This window comes from Dromiciops gliroides, chromosome 3 (assembly GCF_019393635.1).
Source record: "Dromiciops gliroides isolate mDroGli1 chromosome 3, mDroGli1.pri, whole genome shotgun sequence".
NCBI classification, from domain to species: Eukaryota; Metazoa; Chordata; class Mammalia; order Microbiotheria; family Microbiotheriidae; genus Dromiciops; species Dromiciops gliroides.
This window is the reverse complement of record NC_057863.1, coordinates 256979031-256995892: the sequence shown is the minus strand read 5'-3', so window position 1 is coordinate 256995892 and position 16862 is coordinate 256979031. Positions and strand designations below refer to the sequence as shown.

Below are 16862 nucleotides of genomic sequence, written 5' to 3'. Positions count from 1 at the left end.
CTTACGGAATTTGGAGCTGGAGATATATTTTTCTGGAGCAATTGCAGTTATGGAGGGTGCCATCAAGACAGCGTAGGTTTCACAATCAAAAGTAATCTAGTCAACAAGTTTGTATGCCTCCTAAAAGGAATGAATGACAGGCTCATAACAATGTGATTGCTACTTAGAAGAAAACACACCACCATCATCAGAGCCTATGTTCCTACCACAAGGAACCCTGAGGAGGTCAAAGAAAAATTTTGTGAAGGCCTAGAAACTCTCAACACCAATGTGCTGAAAGAGGACAAGCTTGTATTTCTGGGTGACTTCATTGCCAGACTCAGGCTTCCAGACATTGCAGGAAATTCTTGGGAGGAATGGAGTTGAAAACAGCAACAGCAATGTCAACTTACCACTGAGGACTTGTGCATCTTATGACCTTCTCATCACTGGCACTGTCTTCCATTTACCTAAAGACAATAAAACTTTGTGGATTAATCCTTGCAACAAACATTGGCATTTAATAAACTATGTCATTGTAAGGAGATGAGATAGGTTGTAAGAGTGATGAAGACAATGTGTGGTGCAAACTGCTGAATCAATCATAGACTTATCCTCTCCAAGCTAAACATTCTCATTCAACAAAAGCTGCAACCCCAAAGCAAGATGACTACTAGAAGCCTTAATGTCAACAAATTAGAGTATTTCTATGAGTATGAACAGTTTATTGTTAACTTAGAGGGAAAACTGAGCCAACACATGGCTGGCACCAGTGGAGCAGAAAAGGAGTCAAAAGCTTTCAGAAATTTGCTGTATAGCACTGCATTTACTCCTTTGAACAAGAAAATTTGCAAACATCAAGACTGTTCGACAAAAATGATGAGGAAATTCAGAAGCTGATAAACAAAAAAACAATGTGCTCAATTAGTGAAGCAGAATTGTAGTACCTCAAAAGAAACATAAGATGTGCAAATATAGAGACATCTCCACACCATATGGACTATCTGTTCCCAATCTATGGTAGAGCCTTCCAAGCTCATATTGGTTTGATCAGCAACAGTCAGACACATTGTACCTTGACTCCAACATAGTGATGTCATTTTGGTCCTCTTTGAGAAGGAAGGACAAGAACCAAACAACCAAACAACCATTTTCTTTGGTATTTTAGTCAGGATTTTTTTGTTGTTTGCTTATTTTCCCAGCCTATTTCTTGACTTTTAACTTTATATTAAAGTTGATCTGTGCTCCCACAGTGTAGTGTGCACTGTCCCAAGCTTTAGGGTTTTGTGCAGCTGTTTTCAGATACAGTCCTGTGAGTCTGTAAGCTTTTAGTTCTTCCAAGGTGGTATGATCTATGGATAGGTGTGCTTACTGCTCTACTGCCTTGTGCTCTGATCTGTTAGTGACTACAAGAACTTTTTTCTACCCTGGAACTGACCAGGATCCCTGCTCTCCTGTGGCCACAAGTTCTGTTATGCTAGTGCTCCTTCTTGCCCTAGGTCTGCAAATAAGGATTGTAACCCTGATCTGAGAATGGGTAATGGAATAGAGTCCTGCACCCCATGCTAGCAAAGGAACCCTGTAATCTCGTTCTAACCAGTTGTCTGACCCCTAACCATCTGCAGCCTTAAAGTTCCTAATTCAGTATCCCCCAGGCCTGCTGCTGGATTTTGTTTAAACAAAATCCTGGCCTGTGCTCTCATATCCTGCACTGGATTGAGTTCCAATCTCACCCTGGGGAGACAGACTTTTCCTATTGAACTTTTAAGTTGTCTTGGGCTGGAAAATTGTTTTATCCCATCCTTTTATGGATTCTGACACTCCAGAATTTTTTTTGAGGCATTACTTAAAGTTGTTTCAAGGGGAATTTGGGAGAGCTCAAACAAGTCCCTGCCTTTTCTCTACTGTCTTCTGTAGCTTACACTCTTAAGGGAGTAGCTAACATTTTAATAAGGGAGATAATACTCCTAAGGGAGAGGTGGTTCCCAAGATCCGGGAAAGGTTCTTTGGTACTGAAAGTTGCTACGATGGTGAATGACACACCCCATCCAGAAACACTGGGCAGAGTTAATTTGATCATGATTCATGATCTAATGAGGGGGGAGAGGAAGCAATGAGGAATGGCAAAGTAGGCAGCTACTGAGGAGAATGTAAAGCAAGTAGCAAGAGAAGCTGGGATTTTCTGAAATGATTGATCAAGAGAGGTAGTCACCACTACCCCAGGGCAGAAGTTCCTTCCTGACTCTGATGTAGGTGACAAGGCAATTGCAAAGAGGCTATGGAAGAGGTAACTAGAAAGGATGGAGTGACAGTGGAATTTTTCGAAATAAGCAGTGTAGTAGAATGGCTTATTTTATACAGTGGGCCCTGACTCTCAGTAACCAAGCTAAATGTGAAGAAGGGGAAATGGAAGGGAATAAGCATTCTTATATTACCTACTATGTACCAAGAACTGTGCTATTATCTCTTTTCATCTTCACAACTACTCTATGAGATAGTGTTGTTATCATCTCTATTTTACATTTGAAAAAACTCATTATGTTTTCCATTAAAGTGATTTCACTTTAGGTCCTTTATAATGTGACCTAAATGACTGTCCTTAATCAGGAAAAAATTAGAAGCTTCTTCAGGTCCCCAGTGAAGTGATATTGATGAAGGTTATGTATAGTAAGTATAAAAAGCCAGATCTGAATTCAGGTCTTCCTGACTCTAGTCTCAGCACTCTATGCATTGTGTCAACCTAGCTATCTCTACAACTGCAGGATTGGAAACATCTCAGATTTACATGTTTAGCAGAGGAAATATTCACCAATACCTTATATGTTCACATATGTATTCTTCATTATTAACCATAGCTAAGTAGGGTCTTCAGCATATCTGTGCTGTGTGAAGAACTTTTAATAGTTGATATTCATCTTATATCTATTCCCTGGCTAACTAGGTTTCATATTATTATTATTATTGTGCATATTTCATATTATCAAATTCAGATTGAATATTAACATATTTGAAGGAATAATACATTCTTTCTCTTTCAAAGAAATTACTGCTGAAACTGAAGACCTATGTGAAAAACCTGATGATGAAATAAAAGAAACAGTCCAAGACCTGGATATAAAAAATCCTCAGGAGCTAAAAACTGAGGTTAGTATTTTTCTTGAGATCCTTAATTCTCAGTTTTGCTCTTCTAGCAGTTTCCCTTTTGTCTAATGCTTCTCAGGGTAGTTTTTTTGGTTCAGTTTGGTTTGTTTTTTGCATACTTTTGACCAATGTCTAAGTTCTTGTTTCACATGGCTAATGCAGAAATTTGTTTTATATGATTTCATATTTATAATGGGTGGTATTTTTCTTGCCTTCTCAATGGATGGGTAAGGGCTGGAGGAGAGAATTTGGGAAATGAAAATTTTAAAAACTTTTTTGAAAAAGTTCTTGTTGGGGCAGCTAAGTGGCACAGTGGATAGAGCACTGGCCCTGCATTCAGGAGGACCTGAGTTCAAATCTGACCTCAGACACTTAACACTAGCTATGTGACCCTGGGTAAGTAACTTAACCCCAATTGCCTCACCAAAAAAAAAAAAATTTAAAGAAAAAGAAAAAGTTCTTGTTATAGTTCCCTGAAATACATGTTACTGTGGAAAGACCACCCTTTCTTTAGAGTGAGAAGTTCTGTTTTTAAATTTTGCTCCTGATACCTATGTGAAGCTGAATAAGTCAGTTAATCTCTAGGGACCTTAGTTTCTTCCTCTGTAACATCAGATAAGTAGGATTAGATGGCTTTTTAAGTATCATTCTAACTATAAATTTATGATTGTCTGCATGTTTACTCGAAGTCCTCCATCTCAGGAAATGAAACAAAAAGGTTCTTCATCCTCTAGGCCCCTGAGCCAAAGGTGGCAATTCTAAACTAATTTCTTACTTCTCTGACTGTCCCATTGCTCCTCCCCCTCGGCCTGAGAATATGATATTGATTTGAGCACTTAGCCAATGTCAAACAGCAAGAGATTGCACTTTGAAGCACAGAGTCCCAAGCTTTTCTGATTATCTTTATTAATATAGTCAAAAGATCATATGCCTTGGTTTTTTACATTTATGTTAGGATTTGAGATGAGGAATCATTCTGCCATTGTTCAAGATATGATAAAGATATCAATCAATAAACATTGATTCAATGCCTACTATGTGTACCATGTATTGTACTAAGCACATAGTTAAGCAACTTTAGGAACAGACTCCCTAAATAAGACTGATAAGTAGATTATATGACATTAAGCTAATCATTCAAAGTCCCTTGAGTATAGGGGAAGGGATAAGAAGATAATAGAAAATAATAATAGCAGGTCACATGGAAAGTGTTTTATAGATATAATCTTATTTGATCCTTAAGGAGATGCCCCCATTTTACAGATGTTGAAATTGAAGCCTAGACATTAAATAACTTATGTTCAGTTATACAGCTAGTAAATGTTAGAACTGGATGAGAATCTAGGTATTCTGACTCTACATCCATGTATATTTTCCAGTATAACATGTTTAGTGACATAGCAAACTCATGAAAATAACCCAGTAACATTAGGAAGTGAAGCAAACTATTCCTGTGCCTTTCCCTTAAAGCAGTGAAGGAATTTTACTCCATTTGTATTCCAAGCTAGTTTTTTCATTATTGGTCTATTCAAAGGTACCTTCTTACCCTAGATAGATACTTTTCTTAAGGGCTTTAGTGTCTTTTTTAGGGGCTTCAGTGTCCTTTGAGGAAGCTTTGTGGCCTAGTGTATAGAGATCTGGGTCTGGAGTCCAAAATTCTTGTATTCAAATCTGAACTTAACACACTTAACTAGCTGTGCTAGGCAAGTCACTTAGCCTCTATCTGCCTCAGTTTCTTTAACTATAAAACAACTATAGTAACAGTACCTACCTCTCAGGGTTAGTGTGAGGATTCTTGGCACATAGTAGGTGCTGTAATTACTTATTTCCTTCCCTGTCCCTTCCCTTCTTTTGTTTGTTATAGTGTATAAAACAGTGAACAGTCTAATGCTCAGGACTCACCCAACTTGGTAGTACTGGAAGTTTTCCAGCTCCTGTTTGGACATTATTTGGGAAATGACGTATCAAGAATAAGAACAAAAGGACAGTATCATAGGCTAGCATATGCTTGCATTATATTTTCTGTTTTACCATTCATAAATTATAACTAGGTAATTCTTTAAGAAAGAGCTATTGTTCTTTTCCCTGAATCTTAAGTGATGTAAGCAATATAGGCAAGAAGAAATGAATTATAGATAAATTAGAATAGAAATGCTTGTGGGAACCATTCAATAAAAAGATTTTTGAATTAGATAGTTAATTTGGAAATTATTGTGTTAAGTATCAAGCAGTGGGGCTATGGATTTCAATATAATTCTTTGATCTGAAGTAAAAGGAAAATATTATGAACCATACATATTAAGTAGAAGAATCACTGTAAGCTATTATGATGATGGAGATTTTAATCATGTTGAATTATAGCATGATATTGTGATTCTGATTTCTCTTGTGCATAGGTTAGAGTACATAGCCTCTCTTGAAAGATCACTTCCAACTCTAAAACTTAGGATTCTGTGCTCACCTAATAGGGAGCACTGTTTCATAACCTGTGGACAGTTATGCTGTATTTATGGGTAGTCCAAAAGATTAGGGATTAATCTGCAGGATTTTAAGAGGGGATATTAGATTCTGTCCTTTTTGTTTGTTTGTTTTTTTGGTGAGGCAATTGGGGTTAAGTGACTTGTCCAGAGTCACACAGCTAGTAACTGTTAAGTGTCTGAGGCTGAATTTGAACTCAGGTCCTCCTGCCTCCAGGCCTGGTGCTCTCTCCACTGTGCCATCTAGCTGCCCCTTAAATTCTGTCTTAATAAAGTAATCTACCATTTCTAGCTTCTCCCATTAAATCTTTCAATTAAACCACCATTTACTAAACATCCATTATGTGCAAAACACTGTACTAGTCTTTGGAGATACAAAGACTAAAAACATAGAAAGGCTGATGTTCCAATCTAAAAACTACAAACAGGGAGCAGCCAGGTGACACAGTGGATAAAGCACCAACCCTGGATTCAGGAGGACCTGAGTTCAAATCCGGCCTCAGACACTTGACACTTACTAGCTTTGTGACCCTGAGCAAGTCACTTGACTGTCATTGACTCAAAAAAAAAAACAACCTACAAATATTTCCCTTTCCTTCACCATCCTCATTATTAGGGAATACCAAACACCATGTTATTTTTATACTTTATGATCTCCACCTGGTGTTGTGATAGAAGGGAGTCACTTCATGGTGCATTCCTAAAAACTGTGTGACATGTTCTTGCATGTATTAACAAATCCCTTTGCTCTTTACAAGACTTATCCTGTTTTGTTCATAAAAAACGACATGCTAATGTAATAGCTAACATTTATATAGTACTTTAAGCTTTACAAAGTCCTTTACATCTATTATATATGTGTAATATACATACAGGTGGTGGCATTTCAATTCAAATACCTTTTAATGGTCTAAACTTATAAGATGTTTTTTTTCTTTTTTTTTTTTTGTGGGGCAATGGGGGTTAAGTGACTTGCCCAGGGTCACACAGCTAGTAAGTGTCAAGTGTCTGAGGCCGGATTTGAATTCTGGAACTCCTGAATCCAGGGCCGGTGCTTTATCCACTGCTCCACCTAGCTGCGCCTGATGTTTTTCTTAAGATATATTTTCTGTCTTTTCTGTATTTGTATTCCCAATACTTAACACAGTGTCTGGCACACTGTTGGCACTCCATACATTTTTATCAAGTATTGACTATAAGGAAGTTGACTACTATATTATACATTAATGTTTTATCTTCAGAACACTTAATGATTTCATTAGTGTAGGTCTTCACCTCTTTATCAGTAGAGATGGCAACCTCTCCATGACTTCTTTGGCTAAGTAGTGTTCAGCAGCTGATGACCAGAATTCTGGTGATGGGCCTTTCTGAATTTAGCTTGACTAATTTTTCTTTCTGTCTTTTTTTATTATCTTTTAATCATAAAAGTATTTTATTATTTTCCAGTAACATGTAAAGACAGTTTTCAACATTTATTTTTATAAGATTTTTAGTTCCCAATTTCTCTCCCACCCTAAGTTCCCCCTCCCCAAGACAGAAAGCAATCTATAGGCTATCTATTTACAATCATATTGAATATATTTCTGCATTAGGCATGTTGTGAAAGAAGAATAAGAACAAAAGAGAAAAACCTCAAAACAAAGAAACAAAAAAGTAGAAATAGTGTGGTTCAATCTGCATTCAGATTCCACAGTTCTTTTTTCTGGGTGTGGAGAGCATTTTACATTCTGAGTCCACCACTCTTATTTCTTAGTCAGTAAAAAACAGTTTTGATGACTGCCACTTTATAGTATAGCTTCAGATTTGGTACAGTTAGCCCACCTTCTTATGCATTTTTTTATTAGTTCCCTTGATATTCTTGACCTTTTGTTCTTCCAGGTGAATTTTGTTATTATTTCTTCTAGCTCTATAAAACAATTTTAGGTGGTCTGATTGGTATAGCATTGAATAAGTAAATTTAAGTAGAATTGTCTTTTTATTACATTAACTCTGCCTACTCATGAGCAATTGATATTTTTCCAATTATTTAGATCTGATTTGATTTGTTTGAAAGGTGTTTTGTAATTGTGTTCATAGAGTTCCTGGATTAGTCTTGGCAAGTTCACTCCCAAGTATTTTATATTATCTACTGTTACTTTAAATGGAATTTCTTTTTCTAACTCTTACTGCTGAGCTTTGTTGGTCATGTAAAGAAATGCTGATGACTTATATGGATTTATATTATATCCTGCAACTTTGCAAAAGTTGTTCATTGTTTCAAGTAGTTTTTAGTTGATTCTCTAGGATTCTCTAAATATACCATCATATCATCTGCAAAGAGTGATAGTTTTGTTTCCTCCTTGCCTATTCTAATTTCTTTAATACCTTTTTCTTCTCTTATTGCTAAAGCTAACATTTCTAGTACAATATTAAATAATAGAGGTGATAATGGGCATCCTTGTTTCACCCCTGATCTTATTGGGAATGCCTCTAACTTATCCCCATTCCATATAGTATTTGCTGATGGCTTTAGGTAGATACCGTTTATTATTTTAAGGAAAGCTCCATTTATTCCTATGGCTCTCTAGGGTTTTTTTTGGTGGGGGGCGGGGTGAGGCAATTGGGTTTAAGTGACTTGCCCCGGATCACACAGCTAGTGTTAAGTGTCTGAGGCCGGATTTGAACTCAGGTACTCCTGAATCCGGGGTTGGTGCTTTATCCACTGTGCCATCTAGCTGCCCCTCTCTAGTAATTTTTAATAGGAATGAGTACTGTATTTTGTCAAAAGCTTTTGACTACTTTTTCTACAAAAGAAAAATAGTTTGTCCCTAGACCAATATTGTAAAGCATTTATAGCTTTGATGGGACTTCTCAGGGCTTGTGTTCTAATAACATTACTTTCAAGAAAGTAGAATCACCTCCAAACCACAATGCAGAAAACTTAAGTGAAGGTTATACTACTACTGTATATGCTCTGCACTATCTGTGTGTAAATGTATATATACACATATACACACACACACGCACATATACACATATATATATGCATATATACATATATACACAAAAAATGAAAATATGTAGGGATATATAAAATATATACAAAATAAATAACAAGTTAATTTGGAAAGAAGAGAGATTCATGTGAAGGGAGGTTCAGGAAAAACTTCATGTGAAATGTAGCACTTGAGTCTTGAATGAAGTAAGGAGTAATTAAAGGTAGACATGAACAGGAGAGTGCATTCCAAGTGTCACTGAGCAAAGGCATGAAGATGGAGGATAAAATGTCTTGTGAGAAAATGTGTAAGGAATAGCAATGGTGCCCATATGACTGGATGGAAAAGTGCAGGAAAAGGGAATAATATATAATAAAGCTGAAGAGAGATGGGTTGGGACTAGGTTGTGAAAGACTTAAAATACCAGAGAAGTTTACATTTTATCCTAGAGATCACAGGGAGTTTCTGGAGTTTACTGAGTGTAGAGGAGTAAGGTGGTCAAAACTATGTTTAAGGGTATCATTTTGACAGCAGTGGGGGAAAAATGCCTTAGAATGGGAAGAAATTTGAGTCAGGGAGAACTTTAGGAAGTTATTACAATAGGGGGAGAGTTCATGAGGGACTGAACTAATGGGTAGCCATGAGTAGAAGTTGGGTGTGAAAGATAGAATCATCAATTTGGGGGGGGGGGTGAGGCAATTGGGGTTAAGTGACTTGCCCAGGGTCACACAGCTAGTAAGTATTAAGTGTCTGAGGCCAGATTTGAACTCAGGACCTCCTGACTCCAGGGCCGGTGCTCTATCCACTGAGCCATCTAGCTGCCCCGAAACATCAATTTTTAACAACTGATTATGTGAGGTAAAGGGGAATGAGAAGTTGAAGATATTGATGTATTTGTGAACCTGAGTAACTGGAAGACTGGTAGTGCCCTGGATAGTAAAATAGGAAAGTTTCAAAGTTCATGGGATCCTACAGTTAAAGCTTGAAGGGATTTTACAGGCCATCAAATCCAACTCCCTCATTTTACAGATGGAGGTCATACAACTAATAAGTATATAATGCATAATTTGGACTCAGATGTTCCTAACTTCAAGCCTAGTTCTCTATCCATTGTGTCAATTTTGACTTGTTGAGTTTCAGGTGTCTGCGGGCCTTCCAGTCTAAACTGTACAAAAAATAATTGGTGATGCAAGCCTGGAGATTAAGAGAGAGCGTTAATATATAGATTTAGGAGTCATCAACAAAGTTTGTAACCAAATGCATGAAAGCTGATAAAACTTTCCATTGAGAAAGTCTGTAGATTGAAGAGGATTCAGAACAGGATGTGGGGCACACTCACAGTTAGAGGGCGTAATATGGATGAAGAAGAGAGGGTGGCTAACAAATCAACAAGTATTAATCACCAAGCATTGTATTGGGCTTGGTGAAATAAAAACAAAAATGGAACTGACTTCAATAAGTATACATTTTACTAAAACAAATGAATTATATAGAATACAGAGAATATATAGAAGGTATTGGGGGATTGAGGGTACTAGAAGCTAGAAGAATTAGGAAAGACTCATGTAGACAGTCATGTTTAAACTGAGTTTTGACTCAGATAAGGATCCCCAGTTAGAGGTGAGGAAGGAGGTATTCTTCAGGTCGAGGGGATAGTCAGTGCAAAGACAAAGAGATAAGAAATGAAGTATCTTATATGAGAAACAGAAAGAAGGCCAATTTGGATGGAAGATAGAGTGCAGGAAAGGAAATGATTTACCATAATGCTATAAAGATAATATTGTATGCTCAATATGATGATTAGAAATATGAGAGACATAGTTTCTGAGTAATTTAATCATGTTTATTAATAAGGCCAGCAGATTATTAATGAAAAGATGGTCATTGGCAATCTCAGAACAAAAACCCCTAGTGGCAGTGGTGTCACAGCTTGTATACCCTACTAAGAGGAAGTGTTCCTGAGAGATGCCTAATCACCTCTGATTGGTTAATCAAATGGGAGGTGGGATATCTTCGGGTACATAACTGGAGTCACTTAAATCTTGATCAAAGAGACATCAACTTCCAGTAATTCCTTATGGTTTTACATATCTATATGACAAAGCTAGAGCAACCAGGTGGGAAAGTTGGCCTCTTATTTATTTTTCTCTCCCTTCTTTTTTTTTTAATAGGCAATGTCTATCCCATCTCAATTTAAGGGTACATCTACACCAACATTTGATAAAGACTACAGTCTTTCAGAGTTACTGTCCCAGTTAGATTCTGGAATTTCTCAAACTATAAAACACTCAGAAGAGCTGAGCCGTAGTTCCTCTGAATCTAAACTCGCATCTTCTAGCAGTGGCAAAAGACTTTCTGGTGTATCTTCGGTGGATTCAGCCTTTTCTTCCAGAGGATCCCTGTCTCTTTCTTTTGAACGAGAGAATTCAACAAGTGGTAAGTAAGACACACGTTGTCTGGGAGACTAAAACATAAAGGTGAGAGGACATTTATGGGGTCCAGAAGACTGAGTAGTCTGGGCACAACTACACAGTGTAATATTTAATAGCTAGATATTTAACAACAAAACTGTGTAATTATTTCTTTCCCCTTTCCTCCCATTCATCTCATTTATAATGGTATTCTGTGCATTCAACAAATATTTGAAAATATGGTCCATATCCTTGATGAATCTATGCTTTAATATTTGAATATAGTTATAGAAATCATTTCTGTCTGTGTTGAGGGAATAAGGGAAAGCATCGTGAAAACTGGGGCCTTGAAAGATATATAGGATTTTAATAGGTAGAGATAGGGCAGCAGGAAAATATGCAAAGAATTCTGTGGATTTATCCCAGTTTGGCCAACAACATAAAGGTAGACAAGTTTGGAGTGCTGGGCCCATATAGAAGAATGGAAAAATAAAGTTGGGGTCAGATTGTTAAGGAACTCAGAAGATTTTTATATCACAGTGATAGTCAATATGTAATTACGTTTAATAAATGATAAATATTAAATGCTTAATAATAGTTTCATGTATGCAATATTCTATGCTAAGTGCTAAGGGAGATACAAACCCAAAATATGGTCCTTATCCTCAAGATGTTTGTAATCTAATATGATAAACTGTGTATATAAATAAATGATATAAATTATAAAGTCATAGATTATATGAAAGATAATTTCCCATAGGAGATCAAGGAAGGCTTCATGGAGGAGGAAGTAGAGATTGAGCTTTGATGGAGGTAGCATGCTAAGAAGCTGATTTTTATTTTATTTTATTTTATTTTATTGTGGGGCAGTGAGGGTTAAGTGACTTGTCCAGGGTCACACAGCTAGTAAGTGTCAAGTGTCTAAGGCCAGATTTGAACTCAGGTCCTCCTGAATCTAGGGCTGGTGCTTTATCCACTGTGCCACCTGGCTGCCCCCTATTTTATTTTTTTTAAGACGATGATCTTGGAGAAAGTCTCAGGCTTAGAAAGCAACAGGAACAAAGGAATAGAAGTGGGAACTTGTGACATGAGATTTATTTTGGAGACACTGAGTTTGTTTGGATCATAGAGTGTATGAGGAGGAATAGTGTTAGATTCCATTGAGAAGGTAGATTAGATTTTAGAGATCTTCTAGGTGAGTTTGAAGATGCATTCTTTATAACTAAAACTTGACCTTCCATTCTATCTCTGTCTGTGAGCACTTTTTTAAGTCTTTGTTTCAACTCAGAATGCTATTCCTAAAAGCCAAAACTGGTTTTACCTGCCCCTACTTCCTTCATAAAGCCTTCCAAATTTCTTCCCATTGGAAATGATCTTTCTTTTATCTGATCTTTGACTTTGTATCATGTTTATTTGTGCATAATTCTTATCATACTAAATTATATTCTCGAGGGTGAGGAGCATAATTTGTCAGTAGAGTAAAATTAATTGTGTGTGTGTGCAGAAGGGTAGTGGGTAAAATTCTCTTAAAAATCTGAGAGATGGGGGTGCAGCTAGGTAGTAGAGTGGATAGAGCACCAGCCCTGGATTCGGGAGGACCTGAGTTCAAATCCAGCCTCAGACACTTAACACCAGCTGTGTGACCCCGAGCAAGTCACCTAACCCCAATTGCCTCACCAAAAAAAAAAAAAAAAAAAATCTGAGGGATGGGAATCTTATTTTCAGGAGTTCAAGAAAACTGAGTAGGAATTCAATACTGAATGTAAACCTTAAATTGTGAGGTAAATGCTAGTTAAGTTTCTTACTGAAATGGAAGAATTATTATTTGAAGAAAAGAAAGGGAATAATTTTACAGTTATCTATTATTTTGCACCCTTGAAGAGGAGAAAGGTTTCCTTTTGAGGCTTAGTCTTGAGCTTTTTCCATGGCACTGTCTAGCTTTAGGGAGTGAGCTGTCCTTGCCCATATTGCATAATTAAGCTTTTAAATGTTAAATTTATTGCTTGTGACTTGTCTTTTTTTTCCTTTTTTTTTTTTTTTAGTGAGGCAATTGGGGTTAAGTGACTTGCCCAGGGTCACACAGCTAGTAAGTGTTAAGTGTTTGAGGCCGGATTTGAACTCAGGTACTCCTGACTCCAGGGCCAATGCTCTATCCACTGCGCCACCTAGCTGCCCCCGCTTGTGACTTATCTTTCTGTGCATCATTTGTCTTCAGAATGACTGGAAAATATTGCTTTAAAAAATACTTTTGTTTAAATGGAAGATTGAATATCAATTTAAATTGGATTTTTTTGGGGGGTGAGGCAATTGGGGTTAAGTGACTTGCCCAGGGTCACACAGCTAGTAAGTGTTAAGTGTCTGAGGCCGGATTTGAACTCAAGTCCTTCTGACTCCAGGGCCGGTGCTCTATCCACTGTACCACCTAGCTGCCCCTAAATTGGATTTTAAACAATGTTACCTCCTACAAGAAGTCATCAGTTTCCCCCTTCCCCTATCCTCACTCTCAAATACCCCTTCCCTATATTTCCCTAATATCCTTATCAAGTTTTACTTATATTACAGTTATTTGTGATTATTTCATGTCCCTCTAAAGTAAACTCCCTAAGGACAGAGACTATGAAATGTGGTATAATGCATTGGTCTTAGAAGTGCAGCACTAGGGGCAGGTAGGTGGCACAGTAGATAGAGAACCGGCCCTGGATTTGGGAGGACCTGAGTTCAAATCTGGCCTCACACACTTAACACTTACTAACTGTGTGACCTTGGGCAAGTCACTTAACCCCAATTGCCTCACTTTTAAAAAAAAAGAAGTGCAGCACTAGGGTGCTAGACTTGGTATCAGAAAGACTCAGGTTAAAATCCTCAAAAAAAAAAATTCCTCAGACACCAGCTGTGTGACTCTGAGTAAGTCACTAAGCCTCTTAGCCTTAGTTTCTTCATCTGTAAAATAGATATAATATCACCTATCTACAGAATTGTGAGGATCACATGATATAATAGATAGATGTACAGAATTTTACAAACCTTAAAGCACTGTATAAGTGCTATCTATTACTGTTAGAGTCAAAAGACCTGGGCTCAAATCCTCTGTCATTTACTAGTTATTATGGCCCTGAGTAAGTCACCCATTTCTCTAACCCTGTTTATTCATCTACAAATAAGTTGAAAGTTAAAAAATAAAACCTATCTCCTAAGGGATTGTGAGGAAAGTACTTCCAAACAATAAATTATTATATAAAAGTGAGATAGCTAAACTTTATATAAAATAACAATAATTTACTGTCTCAGGTGAGAGCCCTTAGGTGCTTTTCGTCTTTGAAACCTTTAACATGGTCAAAGATTGAGCGTAACGGAATATGATCTATCTTACTTACAAGCTGGTCTCAGACAAAAACTTATGTTTCCCTTTCTTTCCCAGATATTAGTACAACTGATATTCAGAAGAGAAAGCTTGCAGAAGCAATCATGTCTGGTGATACTAGCAAGTTGATGAAGATCCTACAGCCCCAGGATGTTGACCTGGTCCTAGATGGGAATTCCAGCCTCCTCCATCTGGCAGTAGAAGCAGGCCAGGAGGAATGTGTCAAGTGGCTCCTTCTGAATAATGCCAACCCCAATCTCACAAACAGAAAGGGCTCAACCCCTCTTCATGTGGCCATAGAAAAGAGAGTCAAAAACGTTATTGAACTCATTCTGGCCAGGAAGATAAATGTCAATGCCAAGGATGAAGACCAGTGGACAGCTCTGCACTTTGCTGCCCAAAATGGGGATGAATCCAGCCTCAGGCTCCTGTTAGATAAGAATGCTTCCTTTAATGAGGTGGATTTTGAGGGGAGGACTCCTATGCACATTGCCTGTCAGCATGGGCAAGAGAACATTGTTCGCATCCTTCTGAGGAGGGGTGTTGATGTGACTCTCCAAGGGAAGGATGACTGGATGCCTCTACACTATGCTGCCTGGCAAGGTCACCTACCCATTGTGAAGCTCCTCGCTAAACAACCAGGAGTGAGTGTGAATGCACAGACCCTGGATGGGAGGACCCCGTTACACCTGGCAGCCCAGCGAGGCCATTACCGTGTGGCACGAATTCTCATTGACTTACAGTCAGATGTCAACATCCGGAATATGCTCTTGCAGACTCCCCTCCACATTGCTGCAGAAACTGGGCACACAAGCACTTCAAGATTGCTTCTCAACCGGGGAGCTGAGAAGGAAGCCATGACAGCAGAAGGCTACACTGCCCTCCATTTGGCTTCCCAAAATGGACACCTTGCCACGGCTAAGTTGTTGATGGAAGAAAAAGCTGATATCTTAGTTGGGGGCCCCCTTAACCAGACAGCCCTCCACCTGGCAGCTGCCAATGGGCATTCTGAAGTGGTGGAGGAACTCCTTACTCTAGACAACATAAACCTGTTTGATGATGAAGGGCATAGTGCATTGCACTTGGCAGCCCGGGGCAGACATGCAAAAACTGTGGAGATCTTGTTAAAGCATGGGGCACATATCAATTTTCAAGGCCTTAAATTTCAGACCAGTCAACAATTGGTGGAACAACGTGGCAATGATCCAGTTGCTACATTGTTACGTCGAAGTAAGACTTAGATTGGTGTTTAGTGAGTCTTTGTCTTGTGTCTCGATTTGTAGGGTGAGGAATGGCCTTATTTTGGGTTCTTACCACATTCTTTTGTTAGTAGAACAAAAGAATGTTAAATTGCTACCCAGCTCTAAACAACTTGTCTCTGGAATTCAGGTATCACTGGCCAAGGATGGATATAAGAAAATGAGTGTTTAAGCCATCAGCCCTGTAGTCACCATTTTTTTTTTCTTTTTTTCCTTTGGGCATGTAATATGTTACCATGGAGAAGTTAGTGGAATCTTATCTGAAGTAACGTTGGTTGGAGTGTCTTTGGGCTCCTTACATGTAAGCTGATCAGTATGCTATGTGTGAGAGATGATGTACCTGTATGATCGTTCTTTTGGTTTCTACCATGGTATATTTATGAAACATTGGTAACTAAGTTACATACAACATTAAGATGTCTATACTGAAAAGATGAGTTCTCTGATCACTCAGTGTAGACATGGGGTGAGGGAGGAATGACAGGTGATTTGATGTCAAACTGTATAACTGTAAGACAAAAAATTGGATATATTGGAATAAGCCTTTCGATGGCTCCTGTTTGTTTTAGTTCTGGCATACCAATGTTCTAGCAAACTCTCTAAGAGAATAAGTTGGGGGGGCAGCTGGGTGGCGCAGTGGATAGAGCACTGGCCCTGGAGTCAGGGGGACCTGAGTTCAAATCCGGCCTCAGACACTTGACACTTACTAGCTGTGTGACCCTGGGCAAGTCACTTAACCCTCATTGCCCCACTAAAAAAAAAAAAAAAGAGAGAGAGAGAAAGAGAGAGAGAGAATAAGTTGCAGAGAAGGTGCTGGCCTGAGGAAGTTTCCTCACTTGGGAATTTCCTGTACTAATGAAATTAGAGGTCAAGTCCCTATCCCTGTTGCATATTGTAAATAATGGTTGTATATTTTGTAAAGATTTCATGTCAGTTTCAGCAAGCATGTAATGGTATGTTTCACATTGTCTTAAAGATGAAGAATGAAAAAAACTGAGAAATTTATATTTTCTAAAACTAAAAGATAATCCATGAACTACTTACTATATTAAGTCAGTAGTACAAAGTAATGAGATTTCAAACAAACAAATCAGAATTCCTATTCAAATGAGCTGCCCCTTCAGAGTTAGTCTCTCTCAGCAAGGCTCCAAACAGTGCACAAAATACTTATTCCAGTGATGGTGATGTAATACAAAACACTTGAGAACTCATTACTTTTTTTCATTTACCTAATTTTCTTTTAAATGACAACAGTATTA

The 16862-nt window shown here is 38.0% G+C and overlaps 1 protein-coding gene across 1 annotated transcript in view; it reads left to right on the top strand.

Annotated features, from left to right (window-relative positions):
* RIPK4 (receptor interacting serine/threonine kinase 4) overlaps window positions 1-16306 on the top strand; it is a 70158-nt gene extending 53852 nt beyond the window's left edge. Inside the window, exons 6-8 of the mRNA XM_043996248.1 lie at window positions 3020-3123; window positions 10744-11008; window positions 14402-16306. Coding sequence (XP_043852183.1) covers window positions 3020-3123; window positions 10744-11008; window positions 14402-15585 — 1553 coding nt within the window. The 3' untranslated portion in view covers window positions 15586-16306. The remainder of the gene's footprint in view (window positions 1-3019; window positions 3124-10743; window positions 11009-14401) is intronic.
* Window positions 16307-16862: the final 556 nt, after the last annotated feature.